This window comes from Bos taurus, chromosome 9, assembly GCF_002263795.3.
Source record: "Bos taurus isolate L1 Dominette 01449 registration number 42190680 breed Hereford chromosome 9, ARS-UCD2.0, whole genome shotgun sequence".
NCBI classification, from domain to species: domain Eukaryota; kingdom Metazoa; phylum Chordata; class Mammalia; order Artiodactyla; family Bovidae; genus Bos; species Bos taurus.
The window spans coordinates 23,770,041-23,794,164 of record NC_037336.1 but is presented as its reverse complement, the minus strand read 5'-3'; the positions used below and the strand labels follow the sequence as shown (position 1 = coordinate 23,794,164).

The window sequence follows — 24,124 nt, the reverse complement described above, 5'->3', positions numbered from 1 at the left end:
ATGTGGGTAAAAGAAAAGGGCCATTTACCCAAATGAGCCTTGGGAATCACTTCAAAGTGCATACAACTGCAAATGTGATTTCATTTTTAAAAAATCCAACAAAGCTTACAATTCGTAAATTAATGCATCTTTACAAATCCAACGATTGGTAACCTTGAACACAAGCTTTCCTATGCTTAGGTGCCACATTATGCTTTGCGTTTACTTTAGTTTCTTTTATTCCTGCCTGTGTTACTCAACAAACTAAGGCCTCTGAGAAGATGTGACTACAGTCATAGTATTTAATTGATACATTTCAAAATATTTATGGTAATTTCACCATAAAGATCAATGACTACTATTCCATTTTTCAGACCATAAGTTAACTACCAGGACCAGGGAGAAGTAACTTGGATGCCAAAGAAATTCCCCACTTAAACGTCTTTAGGGCTGTTTCTTTGCCGATTTATCACTCAGAATTTCTTGTTGCACCCTAAACATGCCCAATCAAAATGCAGCATGGTTACCATCAGCTCTTTATCTTACATAAGAAAATAAGCAGGTAACTGTAAAAACGCAGGAAAAGCATTTGTTTATTAAAGTGTTCTGTCTGTACAAAGAGTCTGAATAAACAGCTATAATCTCCATGTACTCTATAAAAATTTTAAAAAGACACTACTGTTGAAATTTATAGTACTAATTATTGTCGTGTTCTAGAGTGAAAGTTCACGGCAATAGATAGGCTATATTAACCAAGTGCACAGAAAATAAAAGTCCCAAGATAGATGGTGCTATTGCAGTAGGCCAGTTAAGAGCTCCCTAGAGCAACAGGCAGAAAAAGTTAAGAAAATTAATTTATTTTAAGATTTTGGGGTTGGGATTGGGGATGAGACAATACAAAGAGCACAGATTCTGAAATTAAAAAGATCTAATAAACATTCTCATCATCATCATCTAATTTACTCTTTTTCTCCTTTTTTTATGTTCAAAGACAAAAGGTCTTTAAAGAACTTCTGTTGGTTCATTCATTTCTCAAATATCTATCACCAATGCTTCTCCAAATGCCAGACTTTAGAGGTGACATGAGAAGACCCCTTCATTCTGAAGAGCACAGGGCTTTCAAAGCTTTGAAAATCAAGGTGGTTTCTACAGAGGTAAGACTTCATGAAGGGCAGTGACCTTCACTTAACTGTAGCAGAGACTCACCCCTCACAGAGCCTTCTCCATACTGTAAATAGCCTCCTCTATATTCTTTTTATTTTTTTTTTCCTTTCCTGCCACAATGCCTGGCATGTGGAATCTTACTTCCCCAACCAGGGATGGAACCAGCACCCCCTGCATCAGAAACAAGAGTCTCAACCACTGGACCACCAGGGAAGTCCCTGACCCCTCGATATTCTCATGCTATAGGTGCAGTAACCCAGTTCGGAATTCCAAAGGTTGATTGTTGGTTCCATAAAATAACTTTTAAAAAAACCTCTATCTCACTGATTGTGATGCTGAAAGACAGAAAATCAGTTTTACTAAGTTACATAAAGGTAACGGCATTTTTCTGCTGCAAGAAAGCATATTGCCAGTCTCTATCAATGTTTTATAATTGCGATGAGAATGCAATTAAGATTTCAAGCCAGCATCCTGAGAGGTCCCTCTTGTTTGCAGTTGGCAGAACATCAGCTGTTTCAATACAGGCAATGAGTAGCAGTAGAATCAGCTAATTACATCCATCCTGCCTCTACTCAACTCTTCTGAACCCCTGGTGCCTACTCTGTGTTCTCAGGGGGAGAAGATAAGCAGATGGATGTGAGCAGGTGCATGGGACCTTGTACAGCCACCAACCCCGAGAGGAATTGGTCAACACCCTCGAAGCCAGTTAAACTCTCAGTAAACGGTTTGCAAACTCTGACAGATGGCGTATTGGTCCCTGCTGTGCTGTTCAACATCTATATGACTCCATACAAGTAACCAAACTCTGTGAGTTGGAAGACTGATTCTCTCTAGTATATTCTGTTTGACATTTTATGGTTTTACTCCATAACTAGTACATTGTTTTCATAATGGAAAGCTTGGCCTGGTTCTATTTACTCCACTGGTAGGACACCACAAAGGGCTAACAATTGTGTGATTAACACTCACCAAAGACTTAAAAACTGTTTCTGTTTTACACCCATAAAAGCAGATAATTAACTGAAGTTGTTGCAATCAGATGGGGGACAAGTCAGCTCCAAACCCATGACCTCTACTGCACAAAGTAAGCCAGTTACGATTGCACCTCAGTTTTTATATTTATCTTTTTAGAAGCTAACAAAATCAGCATTACAAAAATCTTATTTTTTGTAAGTGAAACATTTCTGATTTTTAAACATATTTTAAAACTACTTTTTCTATCTTTGATACTTTAGAACATTATGAAGGTCAACCTCAACTGACCTTCATATGACTACAAAACTTTCTTGCCAGAATATTTTTCATTTTCTCTTTAGAACAATATTTAAAATCCTTCAGATATTTTTCTGCTTTCTCTCCCTTCCTCTTTATTTCCATTTATTTTCCCTACCACCACTCAAATTCCCAAACTGAATGCTATTTTAGAGCCCATTTTAAAAATAAAAGGTTACTTTAAAAGCTGATGTCCTGATGAAAGTGAAAGTGTTACTTGCTTGGTTGTGCCCAACTTTTTGCAACCTCATGGACTGTAGCCCGCCAGGCTCCTCTGTCCATGGGATTCTCCAGGCAAGAACACTAATGTGGCTTGCCATTCTCTTCTCCAGGGGGTCTTCCCAACCCAGGGATCGAACCCAGGCTGGGTTTGGCTTTTATTCTTCCCAGGTGCATGAGAATTTCCTTTTTGGCATGAACATACACTCACACTGCCTAATGCAGCAAGAGTATTTTCCCAACTCAGAGTTAGAACCCCGAAGGAGGAAATGGTTATAAGAAAAAAGTATGGGAGACAGAATCAATGAAATGTATTTTTACAATGAGGATATCCCCAGGTTTCTTTTTTGTTGTTGTTGTTGGCAGTAAGATTATTTTGACTTTAAAGACAGAAGAGGTCCCATCTCTCTGGCTAATGGCCAGGCAGTTTACAGGAATCTTCCCCTTTCCCAGACACAGGATGAAAATCAGAAAGCTCTTATGCCATTCTTAAACCCAACTTTTCAGATAGTCACTTGAAAAACATTCATATAATACCAAATCACAAGGCATTTCTTTTTCATCCCTTGTAATTAGTGAAGTTTGTTTCGACTTGAAAATTTTTAATTGCCTAGACAAAGAATACGGAAGAATGCAAGTAAGGTCTGAATAAGGAATGAAGCCTTATTTATGTATGTGACAATGAGCTTTCTTTTTGCTTGTTACTAAGAAGGTATTTAACAGCTACTCTTATGGGCTGGATTATACCCCTTGCCCCAATTTACATGTTGAAATCGTACCCCAAGCAAATATCTCAGAACGCAACCTTATTTGGAGAGGGTCTTTACTGAGACAATCAAGCCTTAAAAAAGTCATTGCAGTAGGTCCTAATCTATTTTGACTGGTGTCTTATAAGAAGGGGAAATTTGATCACAGACAAAGTGAATGCCATGTCTACGTGAAGATCCAATTTATGAGCCAAGGAGAGAGGCCTGGAATAGATCCTTCCTTCACAGCCCTCAGAAGAAACCAGCCCTGCTAACATCTTGATTTTTGGACCTATTTATTTAGAAAATAAATGTCTATATTTAAGCCACTCTGTAGTATTCTGTTATGACAGCCCCAGCTACTTCCTTAATTTAAAAAGTAAGGAAATCAAACTTTCCATTTTCCTGGCAATCAAACTTTCCATTTTCCTGGCAATCAAACTTTCCATTTTTCACAAACTTCAACTGTATATTATTATCGAAGAAACATCTTTATACCTATGTTAATATTTGATTTCTCAAATTTAGGGAAAAAAATCTTAAATGGCAATGTCCCAGATTTCACAATAAAAAGCATGATTGTTGCAGAAGGTGCTGAGACTCACTGAAATCATTGAAAGTAACATTTTACAACTGAATACACTGAGGCAAATAGAACTTGGAGAACTTTTAAGTCACCCAATTAGTTATTGGTGAAGACAGCCCTGTGGCTCCCAGTTTCTCTACTGTAGCACACAGCCACCCTCAGGTACTAGCTAAAAATCACGTATCAGTGCAATGATGTTGCTCTGATTGTCATGTTAAAAGTGTTTACATGATACAGTAAAATAAGTAGAAACTTTGACCGTAAAATAGTTTATCCCACTGAAACAGCTTTCTACAAATTCCTGCCACATGTTCTTGACTACTGATGTTTTCATTGTTACGTTGTAGTTGCATTTATTTCCCCCAGGGAACAATAGCTTTATTAATATACTAATCACCATCATCATGAACCAATTACAGTACACACATTGCTTTAGAAAGCAAAATAAGGACAACCTGGGTTTTGCTGGAGAAGCTGCCCTTGAGGTTAGACATGTACAGTTAAATTTGGAGTCAAGTTGAGGTCACTGCTAATGAAATAGAGAGTTGGTGATCTGTGTGGAAAATGGTTGCCTCGTGGAAGCTATTCACTCACCAATAAAACTCACTTAGAGCAGGAAAAATTTAAGGGTTTTAATCCCGAAACAAACTTGAGCTTTTCTTAAAGTCTTGGTTTTACTTGAAAAGGAGGTTCTATGTTATTTAATCTTTGCCATCCATCCTCTGTTTCTAAAAGAAATCCTAGTAAAAGCTGAATGAGAAGTTTTATTGGGAAGATACTACACACCATGTACATTCCAAAGGAATTTCACTGTAAACATCTAGGGAATAAGCTTTGTTAAAAGAAATGTTAAAAGAATTCATTGTTAAAAGAATGTCAGTTTTTCCTTCACTCTGGGTCCCTCAGGGATTCCCTGGTGGCTCAGATGGTAAAGACTCTGCCTGCAATGAGGAAGACCCAAGTTCGATCCCTGGGTCAGGAAGATCGCCTGGAGAAGGGAATGACCACCCACTTCAGCATTTCCACCCGGAGAATTCCACAGACAGGAGCCTGACGGGCCATCGTCCACGGGGTCACAAAGAGCCAGACTCAACCGAGCGAATAACACTTACCTGGGTGTAGTTACATGTTTATACCACTTTGAGATAAGCACAGCAATGGAAAGTGCAATATCTCAATTAGTGTATGGAAAGATCAGGATTTTCATTTACATGTTCAGAGAACCACATGTGTATTTGCTAATTTTCAATAATGCTTTTCACAAGTTGCACCATACGTTTTCAGGCAGTTTTCAAGGAAGAATACTATTTTATTTCCAATTGTTACTTACCACAAAGCTAATTATTTCTTGATATATCTTTTCTGTTTCTTTTACTCTCTAGTTATTTTCTTATTACTGATTTTGTTCTTTGAGAAGATTCAGGGAAACTTGCTAAGAATCGTCTAGTAGCTAAAGTGGAAGAGAACTCTGATTCTTCTACTTGAACGAGTAGGACTAAGATGAATGTATTAAACTTACTAGTAAATAAATTTCAACTCGAAAGAAAATCTTAAACAGAGTTATGCTGTGATAAAATTAAGAAATGGAAACCCACTCCAGTATTCCTGCCTGGAGAATCCCTTGGACAGAGTTGCTTAGCAGGCTACAGTCATGGGGTTGCAAGAGAAGATCTTAAGGGCTGGGTGCTGGTGATCCTCCAAGCATTAGACCATTTGGGGGTTGTGTTATAAGGAGCAGTCAAGCAACAGTTAGATCAGATTGAATTGCCTTGATGGTCTTTTTCATCCTAAAAGTCTGTGGTTCTATGAACTCTGGAGAAATCTCACAGGATTAGCACTTCCCCCTCAACTAACTGAAGGCTCAGTCCTTCATACTTGTGATACCCTTTGGGTTTGGCATAGCTGTGTAATTTATTTCACTAACATCCATTTAGAGGGCACACACAAAGCATCAGTCACAGTTCATATATGTCAAGTCAGAAGCAGGGCAGAGGTCAGAATTATTTCTTTGCTACTTATTTATTGGTATGAAAGCTTGTATCTGTAACTATACTGGGTGAGAACAACAAACTGTCCTACAATCATAAAAATGGAATTACTTTAACAGTCATATTAGTCTTTGGCACTCTCTATGAAGAGCTAAATATACACAACATGCCATGAGATAACCAATTACTAACCTCCTTCATTTTTTCCAGTTCGTTCTGTAATGCTTGCTTTGCTATCTCAACTTCTATAAGCTGTTGCCTCAGTTTCTCATTTTCATCCTCTGTTGTTGTTCGCTTTTCTTCCACATTTTCCAATTCATGGTGAAGTCTCACAGATACATCCTTTGCAACCTAAATTAAAGTGTTTTTTACCAGTAAAATATAATTAAAGACAATACAATAAATGGACTAGTTACATTAAAAGTATTAGAGCCAATACGTATATAGTATCTACCATATGCCAGGCATCCTTCCAGATGCTTTACATATAAACCATTCACACATATAAACCATTTAACCACCACAACAATCCCACAAGATAGGTTTGAGTATTATTCCTATTTTATAGATGAGGAAAACTGAGGCTCATCACGGTAAAGTAATATGCTCAAGGTAACAGAGCTAACAAGCAGCCAGGTAGTCTGGTTCTACACTCTGTTCCCTTAACATCTACATGATATCATGGTTATAAATGTTCAATCGTGTTTTACTATGCGTAGAGAAATTTCACAAATCTCCTCTCATTCCAGGTGCCCCCATTATCACTTATTTTAAAACACTTGAAAATAAAATTTTTCCAGGTAGAGTCTGGGGCTTGAATTTTGATCCTATCATTCTAGGTGCTTAGTTTTATGAAACATTTTAATCTTTAAGATTAAGTTAAAAAAATTAGTGTGTGCATTTTTGCCTCCTGTTTTAAGATTACCTCAGAAATTTTAGAGTTTGGAACAAAAGTGAAGTAGTTTGGTTCAGTGACTTAGGACACAGACAGTGAATCTAGACTAGGTAAGGAGCCAGGCTAACCACTTACTAGCCAAGTTCCAGGGTTAGGGGCTGGGCGCTTAACTTCTGTAAAGGGGTCATCTTGTCACCTGGGAAATTATGTTATTAATAATCTCTACCTTATAGGTTTTTTTTTTTTTTTTCCCCTTGAGAACTAAGTGAAATAATAATGTACGGAACAAGGCTTGCCAAAGTGCCTGGTGCACGACCGACATTCCACCAATGTCAGAAAAAGGAAAAAGAAATAATACAACTTGCATAAAATGTTTTCCCATAGCTTAAAAAAAAAAGATAATTACACTCAGTTTTGATATCTTGATGAAATTAATACAACTGAAATCGCATTTCATTTGTTGTCCAAGACAGTCAAGATAACATCTGATTTGCATTGTCCATGAATCTGCCTACAGTCAAACCCAATGAACAGACCGCACCTGCCCCAAACTCGCGTTTCCAAGCTGAAATTTCTCCACTGGCAGAGATTCTGAAGGAGCTACTTCACTAAGAACAAGGTTCTTTCATTTAGCTCACTCTCCCATTACTTTTCCTAAAGGAACCACACGAGACAGTGTTCCTTTCTGGGAGTGGTTGAAATGGTTAAGTACAGAAAGGAAGGACTTCTGGAAGAAGGCGGGGATGGGGGGGGCGGCTTTCAGAGAGAAATCTCAATTCTAGTATCTTCCCCGGAGCTGTCCCTATTCTGGGCTTCAACTCCCCCGAGGAGTCTTCACCGCGCTGCTCCTGAGTGCCTGAATCCATCCACTCGGCCTGCATTTGGAGGAGGCTCTCTGGAAGCCAGATCCAGGCCGGAGCCGGCGCTCTGCCACACCCATGTTCCGCTGGGGAGGGAGGCGCCCTCCTCCCACCTCGGTAAGAGTCACGGTTCCTTCCCAGGAGAGTACCCCGAGCTCGCCCTCCGAAAGACCTTCCGTACACACAGGACTCTCACATCCACCTGTCTGTTCCTCCTCCTCCCCTTCCCGGACCTTGAATTGCTGTCATAGGCGCTGCGAAAACTCCCGCGTCCCTAAAGCTCTTGGCCTCTCCCCACTGAAGGCCCTTCGACGCAAAGAGCCCTGGATCCGCGTCCCCACCCCCGTCCCGTCCCCCGCGCCCGCCGCAGACCTTGAGGTCTTGCTCCAGGCTGCGCAGCAGCTCCCCGTCGATCTCGCCGGTCTGCGCGTAGCGGAGCCGCTTGCGCTCGGCTTTGCGGAGGCGGTACTGCAGGATCCGGCAGTTTTTGTTGGCTCTCTCCAACTCGTGGCGCATTTCCTGCAGTTGACAGGCGTCCTCCTCGAAGAAAGTGTCCCTCATTTCGTCCATCTCGGTCCTCAGCTCATCGATCTCGTTCTGAGGCGGGGACAGGCCGCGGATCAAAACTGGCCTCGCCCCCCCACCCCACCACACCCCTCGGACACATAGCACGTATACCCCATTCCAACTCCAAATCCTCAGCTTTAGCGGCCCCTTTCCATGGGACAGGGATGACACGGAGCTGAACGAACAAGAAACTAAGGAAACGGGCCCTTGGCCTTCCCTCGCTCTCCTAACTCGAGTGCTCTCCATGAAAAAGTGAGACAAACCATAATAACCAGAGAAACGAAGGCCCGGATTTGGAGCCAAATAGAAACCTAACGCTACTGATCTCGAGCCCTCTGAGATCCGGAAGGGGCCTAGGAACCCCCTCTTCTCATTTCCTGTCCCCCTTCCCTTCTTCTTTAAGTGAGAGAGGGTTAGCCGCCTCTCACTTTGCCAGGACACGCCCTAATCCTCCGAGGCCCACTCCTCCCCTCCCCCAACCGCACCCCCGCCCCCCCCCTCCGCCACTCACCTTGAGAGTCTCGTTCTCCTCCCTCAGCTTCTCCATCTCCTCCTGCATTTCTTCCTGCTCCTGGAGCTGCTGCGGGTGCGGCTGCGACGAAGGGGGCGCAGCCGCCTGCATGCCCCCGCCGCTCGCGCTGCCCTCTGCACTCTGTTGGGGGCCCTCTGCCGCCGCCGCCATTGGGGAAGCGGGAGGGACCGCCAGGGGCTCACAAACGGCAGGGGCGCCGGCGACCGGAGAGCTGCGGTGGCTGCTGCTGCTGCCGCCGCCGTTCTTAGCGTGCATCTGAGCCGCGGCCGCCGCCGCTGCCCGCTCTTTCTTCAGATGGAATTGGATGAGCTCAGACTGCAGACATCCTTCCTTCCAGTAGCTCCCTCCAGCACCGCCGCCACCCGCCACCACGCCAAGACCGGAATTTCTGCTGCCGGGGCCTGGGGTTTTGCCCGCAGAGGAGGAGGAGGATAGCGAAGGGGAGGCCCCCTCCCCGCCGCTGCCGCCCCTCTGCTGAGCGCGGACGCTTTTCCCTCGCCAGCCCCTGGGCGGCGGCGGTGGCAGCGGAGCGCCCCCCTCCCTTTCCCCGGAGCCACTGACGGCTCCTCCTCCTTCCCCACCCCCTCCTCCTCCTTCTCCTAGCGGAGGGGGTTCCCCGAGTTTAGAGGACGCGGGCTCTAGCTCCCGGAGCGGCTCCTCCGACAGACCAGGCCTCCTGACACCCACCGGGGCCACGGTCGCCACTAGGGCTGCTTCAGCACCAGCTACAGGCTGGACAGCTCCCGAGGCCGCCCCCTTGGGCGCCGGGGGCGCGGCCTTCTCCGCTCCGCCTCCGCTTCCCCGGGCGCTGGCCGGAGGCGCTGAGCGGCTCCCGGTCTTGTTGCCCTGCTGCTGCTGCAGCTGCTGCTGTCGACTAGAATTGAGTTTAGTGCCAGCCCCTACTGGGGCCCGGGTGGTCGCGGTTGCCTGTCGGACAGAATTGTCCCTCAGTCTAGCGGGTGACTGAGCACGCTGCTGCTTTCTGCTGCTGCCCTCCGGGTGCAAGCGAGCCTCAGTGGCACCGGTGGCGGCAGGAGCCGCGGCTGTGAGAGGGGCAGCGCCCCCCGTCGGTGGCTGACTCATGGCGGTCTAGGAAGAATCTAAGGGACGTGATTTACAATAGTCCATCACCAGATCATTCGCTTCCCTCTTCACTGCCACCAACCTTCCTTTCTAATCTGAGACGGAAACAAAAGAAGGAAAGCACACAGCATGTCTGCGTTGTTACAGAGCAAAGGCTGATTCCCCCAACAGGAGAAGCCCTAGAAAATGAGATTTGAAAGGCGCTTTATAGAAGCCTTGACTTTACAAATAGGATGCAGAATTGTCAATTCTCATTTCGCCCGGGGAGGCGCTATCATCACCCCACTCTACCGCTGTAAAACGAAGATCTGAAAGCTGCTGAACCTAACATTCTCACGGTAGCAGGTTATGGCAAGCATGGAGTCAAAAGGAATTGATGGGAGGAAGGAAGTTTTTTGTTTCTTCTTCTTCTTCTTTTTTTTTAAAGAAGATAAGGTCAAGAAGAAGCTTCAGAAGGAAAAGATGTCCATATGCTAGAATTGTCAATACCTTGATATTTCAACTTCGGTTTCTTCACTATCATATCTGCATTTCAAATCCTAGTTTTGCGGAGAGAGTTTTAATTAATATTCTCAAATGTCAATTAGATGAAAAGGGTTTTCCCAGAGAAAATTTGTTATGGATAAATGATACTCTTCTCAAACCGATCTAACCCTTATTGTTGCTTTTAATTAGAGAAATGCACCCATTTTCCTTCCTTTAGACTAGAACTGAAAGAAAATAGAAATGATGAATGGCTTCAAATCAAATTCAGTTTCAAGAAAATATGGCATTAAAATCTTCTATATGCTTTCATCATTAGCAACCCTAAAGGTATTTTTTCTTTTAATTAATTTTTTAGCTTTGAGAAATAAATTAAAAATACTTTTTGAATAATTTATTGTGAATGTGCAAAATCTTTTAAATTAGAAGTGGTAACTTTTCTACACCTATCCAAATTTCATTGTTTTTGTGAATCGTTTTAGTTTTAAGGGTAATTGCTAGATAGAAAGCATTTTCATTATTAAGCATCTCCTCAGATGGCACCTAACAGGCAAAGTTATACTTTTAAAGTGCCCAGTCCTTTCCATGAAGTCAAATTAAGACAGAATGACCCTACACCCAAGAAGCCTGGTGCATCCTCACTGTGGTACAATTAACTCCTACTGTGTATTTTTTTTTTTTTTCAAGATAAATCCATAAAATCTGGAAAACAACTCAAAACCCATTGCCTCCTGGGTTCTTCTCCCTACTGATTCAGCTTACTCAGCTATTCAATTAGGTGCCTTTTCCTTAGAAATATAATTTCTCTCTAAAGCACTGAAAAGGGCATGACTAGGCAGAAAGTTCTGTTTAAAAAAAAAAAAAAGCTCCTATTATTAGAGAAGATATTTGCTAATTACTGTACTAGCATTATTCCTGATATTGTCTAAGTACCATAACTTAGTCAATGTGTAGTAATACCTCAATTTATAAAGAAATATTACTGGGAAGGCTCCTCCATCTGCCATTCTCTTTCAGGAATCTCCTTCCAACTCGGTTTGGAAAATAATACTGAACAAAGAAGAGATGGTGGGAGGGTGAAGGAACAGTCGTCCATCAACTTATTTTCTATATGTTCTCCCAGAGCAACGTGCTCCGAAAATATCTGAATACCTGGCCTAGCTATTTGGCAGGTCACACTAAGGTGGATCACCCAGATAAGTTATACTGCCAACGCAACCTTATTTTTATTTTGAATTAGGCATAACCACTCTGAAGCTGAAAGCCACCAGAGAACGCTTAATTCACCCCCATATAGTTCTAATCCAGGTTAGGAAGCTCGAGTTCCAGGAACTCGACTCCCACAATCAAAGGTACCTGGCTGCTGTCACGTGGTTCTCACAAAGTGACAAGATGCTGTCTCTCTTGGAGGCTTCCCTTAGGAAAATCGCCAAGCAAGCACCCCAGCAACGGCCTAGACCAACACTTTTACTCTCAAGCTTTATCTGCCCACTGACCCACCCAACCCTATATCTCATCCCCATCCCTTTAGAAAATGCAGAACTGCTCACTTCTTAGCAGAGGCGATGCTTTTTGAAGTCAATCGACAGCTCTTTCCTTCTGATCTTCCGGGGACTTCAGGATTTATTGTGTCTTCAGGAGACGAGGAAAGTTTCACTTCGCACTATTGTATATGCGACCGTCTGGCTGAGCACTTTGACTCTGGGCCGGTTCGCACCAGTTCCACACCCACTCGCTTTCTCCAAACAATGGTGTGAACGCGGAGACTCAGCGGCCGGGAGAGCGAATGACTCCTTCGGCGTCCGCGGCCGGGCTGGAGCTGCGGCTCGGAGCCGGCAAACCCGCGAGGTACCACGCCGTGCCAGACGCTCCCCGGGAAGTGCACTGATATTCATGAGCTGACCTCACAGGCCTGGGCAGGGGAGGGGGCGGGATTGCAAGGGAGGACAGGGCAGAAGTAACCAAAGAGAGGCTATTTTCAAAAGGGAAGAGAAGGCGGGGGCGGACGCGGAGGGGAGGGTGGCAGGCAGACAAAAAAGGGCCGGAGCCACGCCCGAGATGGAAGACCCGGAGCGGCGCTCATAGGTTCCGCTGCACTCGCATATCCCTTGGCAGAAGCTTCCAAAGCCGCTCGGAATCGGATGCGCTGGTTTTCCGCAGAGCTTTGTTCTGGGCCGGATCAATCTCCATCAATTATTTACTTGAGCTCTGGTCTCGGGGAGGCGGATTCCAAGAGCCTTCCGGGTGTGATCGGCGTCTCTCGATGCAGCTGCGCGGCGCTGGCGGGCGGCAGCTGGGAGGTCTCTTTGTTCCCTCACTTTAATTCTGGGTTGAGCTCTCCACGCGGTGCACCGTCCCCACCCCCAGCCCGGGCGGAGTCTTCAGACGTCGTCTCCACGGGGAGATAGATAATGGTCGCCAGATACGTCGTCCCGCAGACAAAGGGTTCTTGTCACGCCTCGACTCATTTAGTACAAACCGAATAAAAACCGGTTTGCAGCGATCCCTTACAGACGGGTTTGCCTTCGCTCCATTTTCTTCTCTCCACTGTGAACACAAGGAGCAATTACCGTGGTCCACTTCATAGTAGTGCATGTGGGTAACAAGAATCATCAAGAATGTTATTTACTATAAGATACGAGTTTAAAGCGGGGGGGGGGGCGGTGAGGGACTTCTGAATATATGTCTTGACGATGCACAATAATCCATACTGCTCCACAGTAAGAGTATTTAAAAATAAGACTGGAAATTCTCTTTTTCCTTCCTTTTTTTTGTTTGTTTTGGTGGGGTGAAGTGGGTGGAGGGAAGTAGGAAGTTCTCTTTCTTACCTTTAAGAATTCCTTGGTGAACTTGAAGATGAGAAAGAAAATAAGCGCTGCTTTACAAAGAGTATTTTTATTTTAAATTTCTCTAACATTAATATTCTGGTTTTGCATGTGAAAGAGGATCGATATCTGGAAATAGTAAATTTTATATTGACATGAATTTTAGTGTAATATTTTATTTTCCAAGCGTAACACCTTGCATTAAAAATGAAATAACATATTTTAGGAGTGGTTTGCATACAAGCACTATCATTACAGTGAAACATAAAGATGCTCAAGCCCTGGTGATTAGTATCTCCAGCAATATATAAGACAAATATAGCATCAGGACAAAATTATTCATATGTTCATCTGCTCCAAAATAGATCAATGCCTGTTTTATGCTCGGCACTGTCCAAGGTGCTGGGTATGCAAAGAAAAATCAAGAAATAGTTACTGTTTGGGTAGGCTCAAGCATGTTGATGAGAAATGGGATGATTTCCATATAATCCTTTAAATACCTTTGGAAGGTGGAAATGGGATGTCTATGACATCTGCCATGAATAGTTCAGACTTTGACTAACATACCAAAAATAAAGGGAAAACAGCAAGGTAAGATGTAATCACAATTTACTTGGAATCTGCTTTATTTTCTTAAGAAATACTAAGATTGATTTAAAATGGATAAAAACATTTTTCAGATTAATCTTTACAAATCAAATAATGATATTATAAACATAGTCTGTGGACACAAAATCTACCTCATGCTGCTTCTTTAAGAATTTGTACTCTGTTTAGGTATCAGTTTTTCCTTGGTCGATATTGTTTATTTCAATGCAATTAGTAACTTTAAAAACATCTAATAAAAATCAAGAATTGATTATCATACATCTTAAATCAAACAGCCAATGTACTTAAACATGTCATTTTATAATATAGTATTATGCAATTCAGGGTTTAAAGCTAATAAAAAGATTAAGTGCAAGCAGTGTTTAAGATGCTTCTTTACTCATGTAAATGTGCCATAAAAAGAACTTTTGAATTGGAAATTTATCTGGCTTGCTATTTTATTTGCTAGTGACAGAGAAAAGCTGATGTTTTCAGATCCATCCTCTGTTTTCGGAGAATAATTTAGCTTGGATATGTGCCATTGTCTTGACCACTACTGACATATGTGTGCTGTAAAAAAACGTTATGTGAATTACATTTTAGATAATAGTTTATGAATCATAGACTCTTTGGGTTGTAAACATCATGATTTATCTTTTTAATCTCTAAGCAGGTTACAAACCACATTATACTTTAGTTTAGCCTAATTTCAGCCATCTCAATAAGGTCTGTTCTACAATCTCCTGGACCAAGTGAACACATGTTATAACTAAACATTAGGACCAAAAACTGAGGGTTAATTCATATACTGGATAAGGCTGCTACTTGTGAATGGCAGAAATTGCTACTCTATCACAGGTATTTTATTTACTCTTGTTTTTTGCTGTTGTGTAAGTTTGCAATTGCATATTGCATACCAAACTTCTGTCGTACTACTTCTATAAATGTTCATGAATATCAACTCTTGATAATTCAATGTCTAGCCACTCATTATAGCAAAAATATTATCAAGCATCTGATTTTAATACCATTTCATTTTCAATCATAATCTTAGTGAAGATTTTTAACAAGTCTAGTAGTTATTATATAAATTCTATATACATTTAAGATTCTATACACATTTAAATTCTATATACATTCCATACACATAAATTTAATTAAGTTATTAAATTTTCCCTAATCTTACGAGTTTAACAGCTCAGAATTGTCAATTTTTACATATCAGTGCTTTAAGAATTTTTTGTCTTCCTACCCTAAATCCTCCTTCATCCCTGGTGGCTCAGATGGTAAAGCATCTGGCTGCAATGTGGGAGACCCAGGTTCGATCCCTGGACTGGGAAGATCCCCTGGAGAAGGAAATGGCAACCCACTCCAGTACTCTTGCCTGGAAAATTCCATGGACAGAGGAGCCTTGTAGGCTACAGTCCATGGGGTCGCAAAGAGTCATACACAACTGAGCGACTTAACTTCACTTCACTTCAATGTGAGTATAGTAGACATCCTAAAGTAATTTAGGATAGAGTAACCCATACTTGGGAGAAGGCAATGGCACCCCACTCCAGTACTCTTGACTGGAAAATCCCATGGGCGGAGGAGCCTGGTAGGCTGCAGTCCATGGGCCGCTAAGGGTCAGATGTGACTGAGCGACTTCACTTTCACTTTTCACTTTCATGCATTGGAGAAGGAAATGGCAACCCACTCCAGTGTTCTTGCCTGGAGAATCCCAGGGACAGGGGAGCCTGGTGGCCTGCCGTCTATGCGGTCGCACAGAGTCGGACACGACTGAAGTGACTTAGCAGCAGCTTAGCAGCAACCCATACTTAAAGCTCAACATTCAGAAAACTAAGATTATGGCATCTGGTCCCATCACTTCATGGGAAATAGATGGGGAAACAGTGGAAACAGTGGCAGACTTTATTTTTTTTGGCTCCAAAATCACTGCAGATGGTGATTGCAGTCATGAAATTAAAAGACGCTTACTCCTTGGAAGGAAAGTTATGACCAACCTAGATAGCATATTAAAAAGCAGAGATATTACTTTGCCAACAAAGGTCTGTCTAGTCAAGGCTATGGTCTTTCCAGTGCTTATGTATGGATGTGAGAGTTGGACTGTGAAGAAAGTTGAGTACCAAAGAATTGATGCTTTTGAACTGTGGTGTTGGAGAAAACTTGAGAGTCCCTTGGACTACAAGGAGATCCAACCATTCCATTCTAAAGGAGATCAGTCCTGGGTGTTCATTGGAAGGACTGATGCTGAGGCTGAAACTCCAATACTTTGGCCACCTCATGTGAAGAGTTGACTCATTGGAAAAGACCCTGATGCTGGGAGGGATTGGGGGCAGGAGGAGAAGGGAACGACAGAGGATGAGATGGCTGGATGGCATCACCAACTCGATGCACATGAGTTTGGGTGAACTCCGGGAGTTGGTGATGGACAGGGAGGCCTGGTGTGCTGTGATTCATGGGGTCGCAAAGAGTCGGACACGACTGAGTGACTGAACTAAACTGAACTGAACCCATGCTTCACTGTGAAACCTTAGAACAGCTTTTTCTATATTCTATTTGTAAATATTTTCTCCAGACTGTCTTTTGCCCTCTGATTTTGTGGTGTTTTGCACAAAATTCTTAATTAATATGTGGATATATTTTTCTTATTTTTTCTTTCTTTTTTTAAAAGAAACTTTATTTTCTGTCAACCTATTTCCATTTTGAGTTTGTTGAAGAACAACTTAAGACTACTCCGGGGTTGTTCCTACCTATTCAGTGGTCTGAGCAGTGGGAGCTGCAGACCAGTCTTCATTGACAGGCTTGAGTGGGGAACAGCTGAATAGACACAGAAAGCACCTACACACCTTCAGGCCAGTCCATCACCTTAGCTTAGGAAGCAGCGAACTTTGGAGTTAGAGTGGTCCAGTCACCTGGAAATTCCTCCCTGGTCACAGCCTTCTCAGCTGCCTCCTGCTTTTCTTTGTCAGTCTCTTCAGGATTTTTGGAGACGCAGAGATCAGATGTGACCTTCAGTGGGTGTTCACAGGAGATGGTGCCACGCAGGTGCAGAACTTCCACTACATCAGACCCACTGAGTGAGCTCCCTTGTTGCACAGAATGGTGATGTCCACACAGCACAGGGGAGAGTCTGTGTTACATAGAGCAATGCTAAACGAGTTAATATATGAGGTTTCTGTAAGAGGCCAGTGGTCAGCCCTGGGATCAGTAACCACCAGAAGTCTTGGCCCCTGGAAGGCTGCCTGAATCTGGTTAGTGAAGTTTCCAGAAGTAAAGCGGCCAGCAATAGGAGTGCCTCCAGTGGCAGCCCCGGACTCCAGCACAACTGAATGGCCGGTATTCCTGGAGAATGTGAAACTGACATCAGTTGGGTTTTCAATGGCACCTCTGACACGCTGCCAACAGAAGTTTCTCTCAGGTTCTCTTCATACTTATGATGTACATGCCATGAGCTTTCCTTTGGCAGATGTGCCATTCCATCTGGAAGTCAAGGTTGGGGCCACCTAAGTGGGTTCCTGCAGCAAGAAATTTGAGGACATCCTTCTCCTTCATTTGCATCACATCAAGGATTTTGGACATTGTGAAAGTTTCCCTTTAATTTAAAATGGAGATCCAGAACAGTGCTGTATGAGCTCCTGTCTTGGCGGCGCGAAAGCACATATACATTTTTCAATAATATATTTATAGCTGATAGACTGGCTTCAGAGATGGCAATGGCACCCCACTCCAGTACTCTTGACTGGAAAATCCCGTGGACAGAGGAGCCTGGTAGGCTGCAGTCCATGGGTCTCTACGAGTTGGACAGGACTGAGCGACTTCACTTTCACTTTCATGCATGGGAGGAGGAAATGGCAACCCACTCCAATATTCTTGCCTTGAAAATCCCAGGGACAGGGGAGCCTGGTGGGCTGCCGTCTATGGGGTCGCACAGAGTCAGACACGACTGAAGTGACTTAGCAGCGGCAGCAGCAGCAGACTTTGGCTTAGAAAGGTCTTCCCATTACAAAGTTATAATATGTTTTCATGCATAGTTTTAATGCAAATATAATTTTTAGAAATTTAAAAATTAGCTGCTTTGAATAAATCTGGAAATTATTTTTGTGAACGATGTGCTATAGTAATTTAAGTGTGGTTTCAGGAAGTAACCAGTTATCCTTTCTCCACTGGCTTAAAACTAATAGTAGTAGCTGTTCTTTGTCTTACTGAGATGATTATAATTATAAATGATATCTTCTGATTGCTGGTGAGGATGCTTCAGTTGTGTCTGACTCTTTGTGCCCCCATGGACTGTAGCCCGCCAGGCTCCTCTGTCCCTGGGATTCTTCCGGCAAGAATACTAGAGTGAGTTGCCATTCCCTTCTCCAGGGAATCTTCCTGACCTGGGGATCAGACCCTCATCTCTGGTGTCTCCTGAATTGTAGGTGGATTCTTTACCCACTCAGCCACCTGGGAAGCCAGCCCAACTTTTCAAGTATTTATATTATTTAAAAATTTAGTCCTAAAAATAGGTAGGTACTGTTACATTCTCCATTTTATACATTAGGTTATCAAAGTTCAGTGACAGTAAATAATTTTCCCGAAGTGAAAATTTAGTGTCAGACTCAGACTTGAACCAAGCCATGCTAGCTCCAGAGCGCATGCTCTTAATTATCATACTGGTTTTTTTTTTAAATAGTATTCCATATTCCAATAATAATGGCATCTTTTCTGCATTACCCACTCTTTTCATTGATCTATTCCTATGCTGACATATGCTACTTTAATTATAAAAAATTCATAGACCACATTGACATCTGATAGGGCATGTCCCCTTTTATTCATTTAAATCTTTTCTGTTTCCTTATGTCCATTTTTTCTCTCATGTGAACTTGTTTATCATGCTTTCTGGAAATCCTGCAGTGATTATCTAACTTTATACATCTACTTGGGAAAATTCATATCTTTGTAATATTAGAGTATTTTTGCATGGGAATGTAATCTACCTATTGATTTGAATTATTTTAACTGTTCCTTAACAATGTTTCTTTTGTGTTGTGGTTATAATCTTGCACTTGTGTTTTGGCTTTATTTTTAGGTATTCCAAAATATTTGTTTCAATTGTAAGCAGTATATCTCTCAAGTATATTTTCAATTATTTGTTGCTATGTATGAAAACTATACTTAGTTGATTTTTGTCTCTGCCATGTAGCTGAATGATACTGTAAATATTAATTGTTTTTCATTCACTATTTTTCTTTTTTTATAGAAATGAAGAATATGAAAGCCTTTTGAATTTCTTTTAGAAATGAAGAATATAAAATTGTTACACAAGTGAAAAAACAATCCCTGAAACTATCCATTACAGTCACTACATTTTATGGATTTTGAGCTAGACTATGTGTGTGAATCAAGTTTTTTCACTTGAATGATTTTTCCTTGGCTGTTTGTGTTTTTTTTTTTTTTGCTTTTTCTTTTTTTCTTTCACATAAAAAAGTCTAAGAAAAAATGATATGCCTATTTACATTACTATGACAATTTCAAATCTTGCTTAAGCCACTACAGAGTGCCTGACAAAGTGAAAACAGTGTTGTGCAGTGAATTCTTTCACTGTGTTTTATCAACGTCAGCACTTTTAAATGGCGAAAACTTCATACTATGAGTGTCACTGAGGCTCTGAGACCACCTAACGAGTATTTTGTTTAAAGAACACACACACATCACATTAACATATACCTCTGAAATGTGAAAAAAAGGTTAGGGAAACAGCAAACTAGTGTCAGCCATTCTATATGAAAGTCCCCATTTTGGCCAGAATCATCTTGCCAAGAATGGACAGAACTAGCATAAAAGCAGGTTTTAAAAGTTTAAAAAAACAAGCTACCTTTACAGAATGTTTCAAACTTGATAGTGTTTCCGTACATTGTTTCTTTTAATCTTTATCACAAAGTGATAGTGCTTTAAATCAAAATACTAAAAAGGAAATTAAAGTAACGTGCACTGCCTGATAAAAGGAAAATCACACATCATGATTGACAGCAATTGCACAGAATATGTGGAAATAATAGTACAGTTGCCTGATGTAAAGTCTCCGAACTAAAATTAGGGGACAAGCATTTGGCTAATTCTTTCAACATTTAATGTATTCCTATTTGGGATGCAATACACACACACACACACACACACACACACATATATATATATATTCAAAAAAGGAAGTTTTCTGGACTTTCAGGAAGACTATCCTACCCTTCCACACTCCTCTTCCAAAAGCATTTTACAGTAATATAAGATTTTTTTATATTATGAATAATTTGTGTATTGTCTAATTTTTTAACAATATTTAGTGTTTATAAAGTTTAAAGGAAACTAAATAAGATGAAGTTCTTGATCTCATGTTTATGTTCCGTAGCACAACTAATGGATACTTTTGAGAAAATATAAACCTAAGCAAAAATTCGAGTGCTGATTTTATGTAGGTGTTAAGGAAACTTACCAGAGGGTGATTTAGTCAGGGAAAATCTCATGGAAGGATAAAATTCAAGCTGGCCTTGAAAAAAATTACAGGTTTGACCCATTTATTGAATCCCCCTGGTTGACGGTGATCTATTTCTGCCTAATTCTGTGTCGTTCTTTCCCTTTTTTTTTTTTAATTGGACTTTCATTGAACTTTTAGCATATAAAGAACAGGGGCCATGTCTTGTTCACAGTTACATTTCCACTGTTTCTGTACCTATTCACTATTCTTTGCTCATAAATGATTATTTAGCCATAAAAATATGCACATTTGCATTATGTTGCTTTATTGTCATAAATGCATGTAATATTCTTCTCATATAGATTGTTTGGGATATGTGGGGCCACATCTTACTTATTTTATATCCTTCCTAGTTTTTAGAACAAGGTTTTGCAAATTATAAGTACTCCATAAATATTCTCAATTGAATGGGGATATTGCAAAAGAGAAGAGGGATTTAAGCAAAGGAAATGAAGGCTACAGCCTAAGGCAAGGAAAGGGTTCCTCAGTGGCTCTGTGGGTAAAGAATCCGCCTGCAATGAATGAGACACAGGAGACCTGTGTTGGATCCCTGGGTTGGAGATCCCCTGGAGAACGGAATGGCAATCCACTCCAGTATTCTTGCCTGGAAAATCCCATGGACAGAGGAGCCTGGTGGACTACAGTCCGTGGGGTCACGAAGAGTTTGAAGTGAAAGATGTAGAATCTTTCTGTTAACGAGTACTCGGGTATCTTCAGTAGTTTTCCAGTACCAGTTAATAACTCCAACTTTCTGGTTAGTTAATTCAAAATTCTTCACTCCTTTCTTTCTCCCTGCACACCTCCTTAAGCATTCAGGTAGTCTTATCAGCTGTGAATACAAAATAATTTCCAAATAGATTCATTTCTCACTACTTTCATGGCTACTATCACAGTCCAAGGTCTTCCCTGGTGGCTCAGATGGTAAAGAATCCACCTGCAATACAGAAGACCCGGGTACCATCCCTGGGTTGGGAAGATCCCCTGGAGAAGGGAATGGCAACCCACTCCAGTATTCTTGCCTGGAGAATACTATGGGAAAAAAAAAAAAAAAAGAATCCTATGGACAGAGGAGCCTGGTGGGCTACAGCCCATAGCATCGAAGAGAGTCAGACACGACTGAGTGACTAACACACAGTCCAAAGGAAAATAACCACTTCCCTGAGAGGGTCACCCTGCGTCTACCCTTCCTCTATCTCCTATGTAGTAATGTCCACATGGTGACCAGAGTGATAGTTTCAAGTCAGAACACGTTGCTCTTCTGCTCAACCCTTAAAACAGCTTGCCAGCTTTCCCAGGGCAAAGCCCCTGGTTCGCGTATGGTTCAAGGAGGCTCCCTTAGTGTCTTCACCTTGCTGTACCCTTACACCCTCGCTTTTTGCTCAAAGGCTACATGCACACTCAGGATTAGAGATTTTTGAAACATTGTTTCCCTTCTGCTAAGAACTTTCTACCCTAAGATTGCCATTTGCCTCATGCACATCCACACCTCTTCTCGTTTTTTTTCAAATGTCACCTTCTTTGACATGTCGCAATATTCTGATTTCTTTATACAAGCTTGTGCCAGGTCAACAATTTCTACCTTACTTTTTTGCACCTTCCTAGCACTTACCTCCACTTAACATACTCTACATTAATTGAATTTTTCCTGTCTGTTTCCCCACTCTAGAATCTCCAAGATGGTAGAGCTTTCATTTTTTTCACTTCTCTAGCTCTAGGACCCAGGACAAAAGACCTTCGTAAGCACTCAAAAATGTTTTCACTTGTTTGAATAGATAAAAAAAATAAACGTGTAAGTAAATAAGTATCCGTGAAGATTTCAGATGTCAAAACAAAGAGTTTTGCTTTGATCGAAAAAGCACCAGAGACACACTAAAGATACTTGCAGAGAGAGGAGAGAGAGGTTGCCCATGGTCAGAAAGGACAAATCCAAGGAAGACAGAGTAAAACACGGATTTGTCTAATCCAATCTGAAATGATTGGAATCCGGTTTAGGAAAATAGTTAAGTTGTTGTTCAGTCACCCAGTCATGTCCAACTCTTTGCGACCCCATGGAATGCAGCACACCAGGCCTCCCTGTCCCTCACCATCTCCCGAAGTTGGCTCAAGTTCATGTCCATTGCATTGGTGATGCCATCCAACCATCTCATCCTCTGATGCCCTCTTCTCCTTCTGCCTTCAATCTTTCCCAGCATCAGGGACTTTTCAAATGAGTTGGCTGTTTGCATTGGGAAAAACAGTTACAGAAATGGAGGAAAAGTAATGAATTCCAAAGGGACAAATGTGTATTGGCTGAATTAACGACCTTGGGTGGAGAGAAGTGACATTTCACAGATATTCTAAATAATACTGTGATCTTAGAGAGCTGGAAACTGTTGGGCCACTTTCAACAAGAAAGAAGGTGGGAAGGTTTGGAAGAGATGACACTGCTATTATGGGGGAAGAGTAATGATTTATTGAGATTTTAAAAAAAAATCATTCTGTTCCCATAATGCTCTTTATTGCAATGATGTAGAGGATGAAAGAAAATGAATTTTTTTATAGTCATAAAAGACTATAAAGCATGTTTTTATTTTTTATGTTTTATACAGCTCCTCCCCACATCAGACAGCTGTATTTGACCTGCATACTAATCAGGAGAGGAGTGATTCTCTACTGCTCCAGGTTAATTTAGAGTGTGTTCCTGCTGGGTCTAAAAGAGCCCTGAAACAATAGAGGGGTCGCTAGATTCTCTATGTCCCTATCCCCCAGCAGTGTGCTCATTTTAGGATTCTGCTTTCATAGGCAGCACATGGCATAACAGAACTCAAGATTCTACATGTTTCTACTGAGACAGAGAGAGCAGGAGAAAAAGGGAGAGCGAGAGAGAAAGAGAGGTCAAGATCTACACTGGTTTATTGCCTTGAGATTCTGCACTAGAACTGTACTATCTTCTGCCGTTTCCTTTAGTCGAGTTTCTGAGAATACAAGTACTGGGAAATATATGATTATCCCATTAGTTTTAAAGAGTAGAATCAGGACCAGAATAAAGTTATGCCACTTACTTACCATCCAAAAAAATAATGAACTGCCCAGCAGGAGAATGTTTAGGAAGGCTGAGCCATCCAGATTTTTTGAACTGAAGTGATGGTTGTAAGAAGTAACAACCATTTATAAAGTGCTTAGCATTTCTGAGGGAAGCACTTCCTTTCAAGGTTCAACTTACTTCTAATGAGTCACAAGCTTGAAACTGTTTCCCCTTATTTTGTCTTTTGCTGTCTTTGCACTTTTTCCTCTTCTGGTATTAAATACAAAGGGAGTTAAACTTGAAGGGATTATGGGTAAAGACTTAAACTGCTTGGCTATATTTTTGAATGAACAGAATGAGTGAGTCCCTTGATTAGTAAGAATTCTTTTGGTTAAAGTGATGATTACCCAAGTCAAACTAGCTGGGGCAAAAAAAGAGTATTTATTGGAGGGACATCCTGTTGCCAAATGTGAGAAAACAACTGGACTCATTAACTCTTGGGACGTGGACACTGCAGGACTCTCTCGGCCTCTTATCTCTGTGTCTCTGGTTCTTCAATGTCAGTTTTTCCTACTTCAGGCCAGTTCCCGCCCTTCTTCCCCGGCACCTGCATCCCACATTGTGATCCTCCCACTTCAGGGAAGCCCTGGCTGGCTTTCCCAATTCTGTTTTGAAAAAAGCGCAGAGAAGGATTCAGAGTCACTGCTTTTAGGACACAGGCTCATCCTTGGTGTATTCTGCCAAGGCCAAGAGGCCATGTCGTGGGGTCCTACATGAGCAAGGAGTCTTCTGCTCATTTCATAGATGAGGAAA

General features: G+C 41.8%; 1 protein-coding gene and 1 pseudogene across 2 annotated transcripts in view; both read right to left on the bottom strand.

Moving 5' to 3' along the window:
- The window catches only part of MTCL3 (MTCL family member 3), a 48,528-nt gene extending 35,581 nt beyond the window's left edge, over window positions 1–12,947 (bottom strand). The window contains exons 1-4 of one of the 2 annotated variants that reach the window (XM_010808388.4): window positions 11,925–12,947; window positions 8,788–10,430; window positions 8,082–8,306; window positions 6,147–6,305 (exon numbers count right to left, since the gene is read on the bottom strand). In XM_010808388.4, the coding sequence (XP_010806690.1) occupies window positions 6,147–6,305; window positions 8,082–8,306; window positions 8,788–9,891 (1,488 nt within the window). In that variant the 5' untranslated portion in view covers window positions 9,892–10,430; window positions 11,925–12,947. The remainder of the gene's footprint in view (window positions 1–6,146; window positions 6,306–8,081; window positions 8,307–8,787; window positions 10,431–11,924) is intronic. The other variant, XM_024996935.2, reaches the window with a different exon arrangement.
- A 3,575-nt stretch (window positions 12,948–16,522) lies between these two features.
- LOC100139221 (small ribosomal subunit protein uS2-like) lies at window positions 16,523–17,427 on the bottom strand (annotated as a pseudogene).
- Between the last annotated feature and the right edge of the window lie 6,697 nt (window positions 17,428–24,124).